At 40.9% G+C, this 13514-nt stretch overlaps 1 protein-coding gene across 1 annotated transcript; it reads left to right on the top strand.

Annotated features, from left to right (window-relative positions):
* Positions 1-8999: 8999 nt before the first annotated feature.
* LOC133815050 (uncharacterized) lies at positions 9000-12411 on the top strand. Its single transcript, XM_062247938.1, has 5 exons — positions 9000-9262; positions 9523-9654; positions 10825-11048; positions 11147-11316; positions 11365-12411. The coding sequence occupies exons 1-5, from the start codon at positions 9000-9002 to the stop codon at positions 12409-12411; spliced, it is 1836 nt and encodes a 611-aa protein (XP_062103922.1).
* The last annotated feature ends 1103 nt before the right edge of the window (positions 12412-13514 follow it).

Raw genomic sequence — 13514 nt, 5'->3', positions numbered from 1 at the left:
CATTTAGACTTAAACGTATAATTAAAGTTAATAAATAGGTTAGGTACTAAAAAATTTGGCCAAAAGACTATTACTTTTCATTAAAAGAGTTCAGTATATACATGGGATCCCAAAAAATAGTTCATAACTAGATACAGGATAAACAGAACACAAAATAGTCGTCCTAAGCAGCAAAATGAACTATGTGTTAAGGTTTTATGTCCTAATTAAAACCTAAATTCTTTGTAATCTCATTTTATTATCAATAAAATAATAAAAATTATTTATTGACTTGGTCAATCACTTTGCTCACATATTTTATTTTCATGATTATTTGTTTAATATAAACTTCTATTAAATCTCGAGCATATAACTAATCTTATTTATAGTGACGTAATCACAGTGGAATATAAATATGATTATATGTTCAAAATAAGTTAGTCCTAAGATTAGTCAGTGCACGGGATTTACACTGACTTGCTAATCTACGATATGATCTACTTACACATTACAATGTTATGTTCTTTCCAGAACATTAGCAAAGTAAATAAGATCGGATGTATTTGTTACATCGGACTGGACCGATATTGACAGTTGATAAGATAAGTAAACATATCATTATTATCTATTCTAGTCATATCATATAATTGACCATATGTCAATTCAATCTTAATTCTGAGTGGTTAGTATTCTAACTAATTGTATTATTTGAGTTCTTTGACTTGTTCGTTACCAGCTTACCCTACGGACTAGCTCATACTTACATCTTTGGAACTCGGTAGTATAATTGAGTGGGAGTGTTAATCATAGATATGAACATCTATAGCTTCTGATGAAGAAGTGAAACGATGGTTTCCTTTTAGTTTGGTTCAAGGTGTTAAATGATAGAGATATCATTTCAGCAATTAAATTAGTTTACTGAAATATCATTTACAAGGAACTAAGTATTTTAAGAATAAAATACAATGAGGGGTAAAACGGTATTTTAGTTCTATCTCATTGTAGACCATCTATAGAGGATTGAGTGACAATTATGGTTGTAACAATGGATAATTAATAGCGTATCTATATTTGTTATAGAGCATTCTATGAATTCAAGAGTGCAATTTCGAGTCTCTAGTGGAGTCACGAGGAATTAATAAGTTAGTAAATTTATTTGTTACATTTATGATAACTTATTGGAGATTGATTTCATAGGCCCATGGTCCCCACTGTACATTGGATAAAATCATCTAGATAGTCTCAATTAATTGATTTAATTATCAATTAGAATTATTAAAGTTGACCAGGTCAATTTTGGATAGTTTTAGAGAGTTATACAATTTATAGAAGAAAAGATAAATTATGGCAGATTTATTAATTAAGAAAAATTGGTATCTAAATTAATAAATAAGTTTAAATCAAGGTTCAAATTATAAATAATTAATTTGATAAAAAATTTAAATAATTATTTAATTAATTAAATCAATAGAAAATAATACAGGCATTGATTTTAAGTCTAATGGGCTTATAATCAAATGGAAAATTTCACGGGCCTAAAACTCATGATAATTTCGATCTAGGACTTTAAAATGACTATTATTTTATTGATTTTTTAATTAAATTAAATGGTCTAATTGGGTCTATAAAATGAGTGCTTAGAGAGAAGTCATAAGTTAAGATTTCTAAGACGATAGATAAGTTTGATCACTGGTTTTCTGATAGTTTTAGATTCTCTCTAAACACAAGTCATTTTCTAAGTCTCTTTGTTATATTCTCTTATTATCTCTATATCTATCTCATGTGTTGAGAATTTCTCACACTAGTCTAGGTGATTCTAAGGATATATTGGAAGACTGTGAAGAAAATAGAAGATCAGTTCAGTTTCTTGATAATACTCTGCGACAGAAAGGATACAAGAGTTAGAGAAACTGAAGGAAGGACTCTTTCATTCCGCTGCGTATACTGTAAATATTATTGTCTTTGTTTCTCTTTGAATTCAATTCTAGGTTATCTCATATCAATTTGTTTAATATTAGATCTACATGAAAATAAATAAAGATCCTGTATAAGTTTTCCTAATACTGTGGTCCTAGATCCTCAAAATAAGTCTCGACTATGGTGATGGAGCAAGTCGCCTATGTACGCATCGCCCCCGAAGCTCTCCAACTCATGGCTGGTACAACTTCTCCTTTGCCCTTACCTGCACCACGTAGCACCCGTGAGCCAAGGCTCAACAAGAAAACTCAAAATCAACAAAACAGATAATCAACATGTTATAACTCATTAATAGCATCAGATAATAAACAGGTTATAAATCATTAATAGCATGTTTAGCAGTTTTAACCAATACTCAAGCAGGCATTCAATCCATCTATGCAGTCGTAGAGCCACACGAGTGCATACCGCTCTCCTTTCTTTCAAGCGGTATAGAGCCATACAAATGCATATCGCACCCCCAGATTGGCCCAACCATAACAGCATGCATTCCTTAATGTCGACCACGACTTATATGCCGAGCTTTCCAATCATATACAAACAGATATGTGTTTCACACATAACACAACTATACATAATACATTCCTTCATACTTAAACAAACATTCCAAGCATTGTTATAACCACATCCAATAATCGGGGATCATTCCCTAATCTCAACGTAGGTGCAGTTTTCTTACCTCGAGTCCTGAGTAATAAGGTAAAACGACCGTGAGCACGATCCTTTCCTCCTGAGCCTTGCAGTACCCCTAGTCACAACATACTAAGGAATATCCATCAAGAACTAAACCAATTAAGAGCTTTAAGATTGAGCCCTAGCCCTCGGGACCTCAGATTCCACTAAACGGGGTAGTGGAATCGTTCCCGAGCCCTCTAATTGGGTCCCCTAAAACCCAAACTCAACATATTTAAAAATCCTCATTTTGTGCGCGGTGCCCCACACCTGCGCTGCAGCCCCACACTAGGCCGAGAGGCCACCCTGAAAGTCTAAGCATTTTGCACCACGACGCCCACCATTAAGGGTCGCGACACCCCACTTGACAAAGAGCTACCCCATAATTTTTTTTCTCATTTTGCGCCACAACGCCAAGGCAGTCCAAAGGAAACCCACCCTCGAAGACATTCAAGCGCGTCGCGACGCTCCTACCAAGCGCTGCAACGCTACTGCGAAAAACCCAAAAAACTTGTGATTTCAGAAATCGCAAACCGACTCAAATTCATCCCAAAACATGATTTCAACCAATTCGAGCCTACTCCTAACCACAGATCAGTCCTACCATCCATAAGCATCATAAAAACAACATTAAAATACACCAAAACCCAACAAAACTCCAGCACAAGAAATTATCAATGACACTCAAGAACAATTCAAAAAGCTTCAAGAATTATAGATTACTTCTTAGAATTCGAACTTCCCAGTTGAATTCCCTAGTTAGACTGCTCTTAATCCTCAAGAACAAGCTTCAAATTTCACCAAAGGTTGCCTCTTGGCTTGATATTCTCAGAGGAATTCCTCAAAATCTCAAAGTGAACAAATGAGAGGGAGAGTATACGGGACAAAGCTAAGTGCTCAGCACTTAGCTTATTTCCTGCTTAAGGGTCCCAAAATGCCCCTACTCTACAAGTCCCCTACCAAAGCCCATAAGGGCAAAAAGGTCATTTGCTACTCCCACTAAACCTCAAGTTACACTTAAAAATTCTCAATTAATCCACTAATCTTCTAAGCACCAACATTTTTCTCAAATATATACCATGTCCCGATAACTCCCAGTAATTCACCAAATTGCCAAAATACCTCTAAGCTCACCCCGAGTCTAATATTCATCCCCATTGTGACTTTTCCACTAATTGCTCAAAAGGACCGACTCGTGCCGAATTTCTCAAATATATCCACATAATAATGTGATCTCAAACATATAACACATATAATTACAATTATACTCTCAATAGATCAAAATTACAAAAATGCCCATTTTAAACAAAAGCGAATCTTTAAGCACATTTAATATACTTAAACATGCATAATTAGTGTAATGCCCCAAATTTCCTAATAAGGTTTAGGACCTTGATTAGGAGGCCGGGAGGGCCATAATTGATTTATTATGATATTTAATGATTATATGCATGTCTATGTGAATTATATTATTATATGATGGTGAATGCATGCATATGGGCTCATATTTTAAATGCAAGGGCATTTTGGTAATTTGGCCACTTTGGGCGTAATTGTATATTTTGGGTGCATGGTTGAGATTAATTATAATCTTACCACATTGTATGTGGATTGGTTCGAGCTTTTCGACATGAGACGATCATGAGATGTAAGTGTTCGGTCTAGTCATAACGGGCTTAAGTTCGGGACTCGGGGTGAGTCTCGAGGTGATATTAATGATTAGAGCATTACCGGGAATTAAAGGGTAATGGGATGTGATTTATTGGTATTTGAGAATATGGAGATTAGTGGGAATCGGGAAGCGTTAATTATGATTAACGGGATAGGCGGAAAGTACCAATTTTACCCTTGAAATGGTTTAGAGGCTTTTGTTGGCTTAAGGGTATTTTGGTCATTTTGGGTTTTGGATATATATATAACATAGGAAAGCTGTGGAAAACAGAACAGAAACAGAGTTTATCTTCATCCTTCTCCCTTCCTTCCCGTACAAGTCTTCCTTCACCCTTTTCTTTGAGTTTTGAGAGCCTATCTTGAGGAAGCAAGCTAGGGAGTCAAGCTTGGGGAGGTTTAGCTTGGGTACAGCCATTGGGAAGGATTCAAATCGTGTTGGAGGTAAGTTTCTAGCATTAATTTCTGGTGCATACTCTGTTTTGATACTAGTTTTCAGCTTGTGTTTTTATGGAGGGTTGTTGGAATTGATGGAGGTTTTAATTGGGGTTTGTCTTGGGTTTTGCTAAGGGTGTGATATAGAACAAGTTTAAGGATTGTATTTGAGGTTTGAGTGGTGTTTTAACTGGGTTTGATGGATTGGTTCCAAGAGAAATTGTAGGGGAAGAAAAACAGGGGTTTTGGCTGAACTGGGGGTTGCGCCGCGGCATGGCCAAGGAGAGTCGCGGCCCTTGGTGTAAACTGGGTTTGGGCGCCTCTGTCTGAGGGGCGGGCCGCGGCATGGCCAAGGAGGGCCGCGGCCCTTAAGGTCATTTTTTCCAGAATGGGGTTTTTAGCTTGAGGATTCAAGCCTTAGGCCTCGGGGTTGAACCTACTACCCGGTTGAGTAGTGTTTGAGGTCCCGGAGGTTAGGTTTTGGTTGGGAACATTTTATTATTCTTTTTATTAATGGTACTCTATATGATTGGTTATGACTAGGTGACCGCTAAATGACTAAAAGCTGATCGTTCTCAAAGGTCGTTTCTTTTATTAATTCTCGCTCGAACCCAAGGTAAGAAAACTGCACCCCGTGTGTGACATGCATGGCTATGATTGATGCATGTTGGATGTTTAAATGTAAACATTGATGGCATAATGAATGCTGGGCGATCTTGCCCATTTGCATATGATTATTGTTGAGGCATGTTGGGTGATTAAGTGTGATGCATGTAATGCACGAGAAACATGTGATTAGGGCATGCCATGAATGATGAATATGAGATTGGTCAGAGCTTGAGTCTCTGAGTTTGTGCATGATCATGATTATGCTAGAAACTATTTAGTAAGCATGTTGAATGCCCTATTCTTGGATAACTGGCATATGATACATATTGATAGCATTGCTTACTTGTGTATGGTACTGACTAATTAGTCAGATCGACAAAAGTGTTAGTATCGGCTGTGACTTATTTGTCAGGTTCGGCAGTGATACTGGACACAGGTCAGGTAGTGCTGACTTAATTGTCAGAACGGCCTTAGCGTGAATCATGCAAGCCAACAGAGATTAGATCTAATCGACTACTAGCATTGAATGACTCAAGGAGCATTAATGCCTGACCGACCCTGAGGGTCGATGAACAAAACAGAGCTTGAAGGCTAGTGGCTTACCTATCACCCACTCTCTCGCTGGAAAACAGAGCCTGGAGGCTGGTGGCTTACCTAACAGCCACTCTCCCGCTACAAAACAGAGCTTGAAGGCTAGTGGCTTACCTATCAGCCACTCTCTCGCCAGAAAACAGAGCCTGGAGGCTAGTGGCTTACCTATCAGCCACTCTCCCGCTAGAAAAGAGAGCTTGGAGGCTAGTGGCTTATTTAACAGCCACTCTCCCGCTGGAATCATGTGATGTGCACCCATTGGTTTGAAAGCTTTATATTCAGTGTGATTATAATGATAATCATTTGATAATGTTTATGAAAAGTGTTATGTTTTCTTGCTGGGCTTCGGCTCACGGGTGCTTTGTGGTGCAGGTAAAGGCAAGAGGAAGCTAGACCATCCTTGAGTTGGAGAGCTTAGGTGATGACGTGTACATATGCAGCTGCTCGACCGCCACGGCCGAGGTTTAAAGTGGAACTAGGGTTGAACCCTGTTTTGCCGCTTAGAACGGCCTGTTGTAAATATTTTCTGTAATAAACTCTGAAATTTATATTTTTGGGATCCCAATGTATATATTAAACGTTCTAATGAAACGTTACATCATAACCAAAGTGTTTAAAACCCTAAACCGCTAATCATACTTAGATCACGTTTGGCCAAATGACTCGATTAGCGAGTTTAGCACTGTTTACAAGGCACACCGTAACGGTTCCAGGAGTTGGGGCGTTACAACTAGTCATATTATAATATAACTCATAAGAACACAACCTAACTCTTGTCTCGATGCATCACAATATACCACTATAATGGTAAAAAACTAAGCATTGTTTCTACAATTATATTAAGCCTATTGATATAGACAGACTGGTCAGTCTGGCCCAAAGTGACACGAAGTCTGTGTTACTGGACCACTTAAGGCTCAAGGTAAGCCACAAAATAAGCCCACATACACATAACGGGCCAAAATAAATAACTTAACCCGCACCCGGGACTAAATATACCTAGTCAACCAAACGGGTCGAAGAGGAAGAAGTCAAGAGGGACATTATGGGACAGGCGAGATTCCAGGACGAAACATGGGAACGAGTCAGGAGGAATATCACCTGAGAAGTCTCTATAAGAAAAACGAGAATGAGTCCTCAGGGAGGGGAGATATCAAATACAAAAACTGATCACTCGTACTAAGCGAACGGAACCAGTCTACCGACCCATTCATCTTCCTCAAGCTCCGTCGTCATCATTGTTTCTTTTACTTTTCATTTATCTTTATTGATTGATTGATCTACTCTTCTGTCTTATTGCTCTCTAACAATCCGACTGCTTGAGCGTCAGAGTCCATTTGGCTGACACCCCACAGGTGCTCCTAATTGAACTTTTGTCTCTCTCTCTCTCTCTTTATTCTTGACAGGTTGCTGGTGCTCATTTAATCAATTATAGGAAATCACCTCTACAATTTGGCGCCCACTGTGGTGCCCTAGCAATCAAACGATTGACAAATGATCCAAGAGTTCATTCGGAGAACCATGTCAGACGTGACTGAGAAACCCGATCTGGTCGCCCAACTCTCTACCCTTACCGCCCAGATGAATGAAGAATGCGAGAAAATGAGGAGGCTCGAAGTTGAGAATGTTGACCTGCTCGTGCAAATGGAGGCCATGTCCTCTCAAGCTACCGAGGTTCAGCCATCCCGCTTCCGAGGCCCAATTAGCCTGATGCAACCTTTAGGTGACCTCACCCCTATCTCTAACAATTATGGACTGATTCAAACAGTTCCATCGTCCTCGGTAAGGAATTATCAAACTCCATCCACCATGCCTAGCATACATAATTCTATTGTCAATGCAAGCGAACAGGTAACCATGACTGAACATGAAAATTCATTTGTGCCCGAACAACAGTAGGCTCAAGGAGTCACCAGCCAACCTCGAGAGTCGGACAGCAACAGACTCCAGGAGTCAGCCAACCAGCCTCTGTTGTTGGACAGCAGTAGGCACCAGGAATTGGTCAGCCGACCTCTAAGAGCGGACAACAACAAGCCATGGGAGTCGATTATCCTACCTTGGGAGCCGGATAGAGCGCTCCAGAGCTACCAATCACTCTTGGACAAAGTTAGCCAACCACGACCGAGCCAACACACCAACCCATCACCAGTTCCATCCCACCTCCCGACTTTGGATTGGCTCGCAAATTGGCTGAGATGGAAGCACTTATCTAGCAAATTCCCGGGATGCCGACTCCGATCAAGAAGAGTGCAGCAAGTTGTTATGTTGATTCCCTGTTCGTTGATGATATAGAAATGGTCGAGATGCCTAAGAAGTTCACCTTCCTTCACATGAAGATGTTTGATGAGACGTCTGACCCTAATGACCACATCGCCCAATACAAACAAGATGTTCACGGTGGCCATCCCTCATGACATAAGGGAAGATTACATGTGTAAGGGGTTTGGTTCTAGTCTGATTGGACCAGCCCTCCAGTGGTACACTAATTTACCTAATAATTCCATTTTTACTCTTACACAATTAACTGACACTTTTGTTGAGCAATTTGCTAGTAGCAAGAAACTCGAGAAGTTTGTAAAAGACTTGTATGTCATAGTCCAACGACGGAGTGAGCCTTTACAAGATTATGTAGGCCGCTTCAATAAAAATATGTGTCTATAACCAATTGCAATCAGGACACAACCATCTCAGCCTTACGCAAAGGACTGTGCTACGACTCAGACCTATACAAAGAACTTACCAAGTACCTTTGCAAGATAATGGAAGACATCCTCACCAAGGCCTGGGCACATATCAAGTGGGAGTAGGATGAAGTCAACTATAATCACTCTTCCCCAAGGAAGGACACTCAACGAGACTCAAGAGTGGACAGACGACAGAGTGACAGGCGGTCCGAACCATACCCATATCCTAGTAGATCAGAGAATAGAAGAAGGGAGTACAACTGGTCGTCCGAGACACGTCTCCAAGACTGACCAAAGATAATAGAATATAATCTTTCGATCTCACCAGTCGAAGTCGTTGGCATATTAAAAGGACTTGAGGACAAAGTAAAGTGGCCTGAAAGGATGAGAACTCCAGCTGACCAGCGAGACAAAACGAAACGATGTGAATTCCACAATGACCATGGTCACCAGACAGATGAGTGCATTGCCTTGAGACTCGAAGTATCCAACCTATTGAAGCGCGGTCACCTGATTGGCCTACTCACAGACAAAGGCAAGCAAACATTTCAACGGGAGATAGATAGGTCATCCGGCCGAAGAGAAGTAACCCCACCAAAGCCACCTACTCATGAACGGACACTGAACATAATAACCGGGGCTCTGAAGTAAGCGGAGTCACCCATTTAGCAGCCAAAAGACATACTAAGCAGACCAGCTGGATCAAAGGGGAGTCCAGTGGGATAGAGAAGAATACCACCAACCTACCAGCCCAAACTATCAGTTTCTCAACAACAAAGTCAACCAGACTCCTCAACCCACATCATGATGCTCTTGTTATTGCACTTTACATTGCTAATTGTTTTACTAAACTTATAGTTATTGATAATGGAAGTTCAACTAACGTTTTTTTTTTAAGTGCTCTCAGGGAAATGGGGATAGATGAGTTAAAGATCACAAAGAAGACTACTGTCCTCATCGGTTTCAGTGGAGAGCAAAAGAACACGGTAGGAGAGATTGAGCTACCTGTCTATGTTGAAGGAGTCAACATGTGTACAAGGTTCCTAGTGGTAGACTCACCCTCAGCCTACAACGTCATATTAGGTCGACCATGTATACATGAGATGGAAGCCCTACCATCAACCTACCACCAAGTGTTGAGGTTCCCAACCAAGTGGGGAATAAAGGAAATCAGGGGACAACTTAAGGACTCAAGGGCGTCCTACCAGACCACCATGAAGGCCAAACTTGCCCAATTATAGCAACTACAGCAGGAAAGACTGACTGACTCCTAGCCAGACCAACCAGACATGGAGGAGCTGGACGAAGTTCAATCCATCCAGACTTCCCGGACCACAAAGTACAAATCGGATCATGATTGGACCCTGACATCATAACTAAACTCATTGATTTTCTTTCTGCCCACTATGATTGTTTTGCTTGGTCCCATGCGGACATGACTAGAATTGACCCCGAGATTATTTTTCATAAACTACAAGTTGACCCAGACTACCCACCAAGGAAACAAAAAAGATGAAAATTCGCCCCTGAAAGGAACAAGGCCATCAATGAAGAAGTCCAGAAGCTCATTGATAACGGGTTCGTGAGAGAGGTGCATTACCCCGACTGACTGGCCAACGTGGTCATTGTGAAGAAAAAGAATGGCAAATAGCGAGTCTACATCGACTTCATAAACCTCAACAAGGTGTGTCCTAAGGATTCCCCATTACCACTCATAGACATGTTGGTAGACGCCATAGCTAGTCATGAACTCCTTAGCTTCATGGACGCATACTCAGGATACAACTAGATCCTGATGCTCTCAGACGACCAAGAGAAAATAGCCTTCATGACCAACTTGGGCATATTCTACTACAAAGTTATGATGTTCAGATTGAATAATGCAGGGCGACTTACCAACGATTGGTGAATAAGATGTTTGCTGACTTGCTGGGGAAGACTATGGAAGTCTACATCGATGACATGCTCATAAAATCCCTCATTGCAAAGGACCACATCAGTCATTTAATATTCTTAGAAAGTATAACATGAAATTGAATCCAACTAAATGTTCATTTGGTGTAACTGCGGGAAAGTTTCTTGGATACCTGGTAACTCAGAGGGGAATCGAGGCCAACCCGGCACAAATAGAATCAATCCAAATGATCCCATCTCCAACATGCATAAAAGACATATAGAAGTTAACTGGACGTATTGCTGCACTCAACAGATTCATCTCGAAGTCTTCAGAACGATGTCGCCTCTTTTTTAACACATTGAGGAAGTCTAAAACCTTTGAGTGGACGACAGAGTGTGAAGAAGCGCTGACCAAATTGAAGCAATACTTAACCAGTTTGCCTCTATCATCCAAATCAATAGATCATGAGTTGTTGTTCGTCTATTTGGTTGTATCTGAAACAGCAGCCATCGCAGTTCTAATCAGAGAGGATGAAGGTAAACAACTCCAAATTTATTATGTAAGTAAATCTTTGCTTGATGCAGAAACACGATATAATCAGCTGAAAAAATTGGCACTGGCACTATCCATGCAGAAAGAAAGCTACGCCCATACTTTAAGTGCCACCCGATAATATTGCTGACTACATTCCCTCTTAAGACCATTTTGCACAAGTTGGAGCTATCAAGCAGACTAACCAAGTGGGCAATAGAGCTCAGCGAGTATGAAATATCGTACAGACTGCGAACCTCGTTGAAGTCTCAAGTATTAGCTGATTTCCTTGCCGATTTTACACCTAACAATCACATGTAGGCAGAAAAAGAGCTCTACTGCCTAACCGAGGGACAGACATCAACCATTTGGAAACTCCATGTAGACAGATCAAGTAACATAAGAGGAAGCAGACTCAGACTCCTCCTGACCTCCCCTCAGGGCGAATCAATCGAGCAGGCAGTCAGATGCGGATTCAAAGCTACAAATAATGAAGCAGAGTATGAAGCAATGATTGTTGGACTAGGGCTAGCCAAAGAAATTGGAGTCAGACGGATCAATGTACTTAACGACGCACAACTAGTAGTCAACCAGATGCAAGGTAGCTACCAAGCTCGAGATGACAAAATGACAACAAACCTCAACAAAACAAAGGAGCCGCAATCAGGCTTTGACGAGTTCACCATCTCCCAAGTACCAAGGGGGGAGAACGGTCATGCAGACGCACTAGCCAACCTCAAATCATCCATCCAGACAACCAACCACAAGGCAACACCAGTAGTTTATCTTCAGTGGCCTGCCGTCTGGAAGGGCGAAGAAGAGCTGATCAATGACATCTCAACTGATCGAACATGGATGACTCCAATACTAGAGTACCTGGAACAAGACACACTACCGGAAGACAAGAATGAGGTGGGACGAGTCAAGGCTCAATCAACCCGCTTCACCATCATACAAGGTAAACTCTATACATGGTCATTTTCTGGTCCTTATTTAAAATGTGTTAACCCTGCAGAGGTAAAATACATACTGGTTGAGCTACATGAAGGAGAGTGCAAAAACCATTTCGTAGGGCGAAGCTTGGCACATCGAGCCCTAACACAAGGGTACTACTGGCCAACCATGAGAGTTGACTCCTCCGACTATGCAAGACGTTGTGATAAGTGCCAAAGGTCCGCTCAAGTGTCTTATCAGCCTCTGGAACACTTAGTGGCAATCACTTCCCCATGGCCTTTCATGAAATGGGGAATGGATATAGTTGGCAAGCTCCCAACTGCACCAGGAGAGAATGTCTACATGCTCGCTGTAACAGACTACTTTAGTAAGTGGATCGAGGCAGAATCCTACCATCAAGTGAGGGACAAATAAGTGAAAAACTTCATTTGCAAAAATGTGATATGCCGATTCAAAGTACCTAAGGATATCGTAACAAACAATGGATCTCAATTCATTAGCTCTGACTTCCAAGACTTCTTCAAATTTTGGAACATCAAGCTTAGCTTCTCAACACCAAGGTATCCCTAAGCAAACGGACAAGCAAAGTCATCCAACAAGACAATCATGAACACTATCAAGAAGTGCCTTGAGAAAGCTAAGGGAATATGGGAAGATGAGCTATCAGGAGTCCTATGGTCTTATCGAACCACAACGAGGACTTCAACAGGAGAAACACCATTTTCACTGGCCTATGGAATGGAAGCAGTCATCCTTACCGAGAGTGAAGTTCCAACAACGAGATATGAGTTGACAACTGACATAGAAAATTGGGAGAACATGTGCCATGAACTAGACACCGTTGACGAAAAAAGGGATAAAGCACTCTTGAGAATCTCATCCTACCAACAAAGCATTGCCAGACATTACAACAGAAGCATCTGCACTCGAACATTCAAATTCGAAGACTGGGTATTACGAAGAGTGTTCCAAAAACTAGGGAAGCAGGAGCAGGTAAGCTCGCCCAAACCTGGGATGGTCCCTACTTAGTCACTAAGGTAGTTGAGCATGGGGCATACAAGCTACAAACACAAGGTGGCTGAGACATCAACAACAGCCGGAGCGTTGTCCACCTAAAACAGTATCACCCCTAACTCTACTTGGTCTTCTTTCATCTACTTTGTTCAACGGTCTTATGAGACCATCATCCAAGCTACATACTGACACTATCATGTAGGAAGTGTCAGAACTACATTCGGGCTTGATCTTTGAAAATGGTATGTAGGCAGCTCTACGGAGTGCAGCCCCAATTATATCCAAATTTTTTTAACCAGTCATCAAGCAAGAAGGTCAAGAGGACGAGCTAGCATGACCATACATTTGTATAAGGACAAGAACAAACATGTTAAAAATCTAAGTCTAACATAATCTTCATATTACACTTAGATTGAGGGACAAAGATAGAGTACATAACCAGTCAGTCAACCATCCCAAACGAAAAGAAAAGATGAGCTAAGTCATTCATCCATTCGGACATA

The sequence above is a fragment of the Humulus lupulus genome, chromosome 2 (assembly GCF_963169125.1).
Source record: "Humulus lupulus chromosome 2, drHumLupu1.1, whole genome shotgun sequence".
In the NCBI taxonomy this organism is placed as follows: Eukaryota; Viridiplantae; Streptophyta; class Magnoliopsida; order Rosales; family Cannabaceae; genus Humulus; species Humulus lupulus.
Note: the sequence above shows the minus strand (reverse complement) of the source record. Positions and strands in the feature narration are given on the sequence as shown.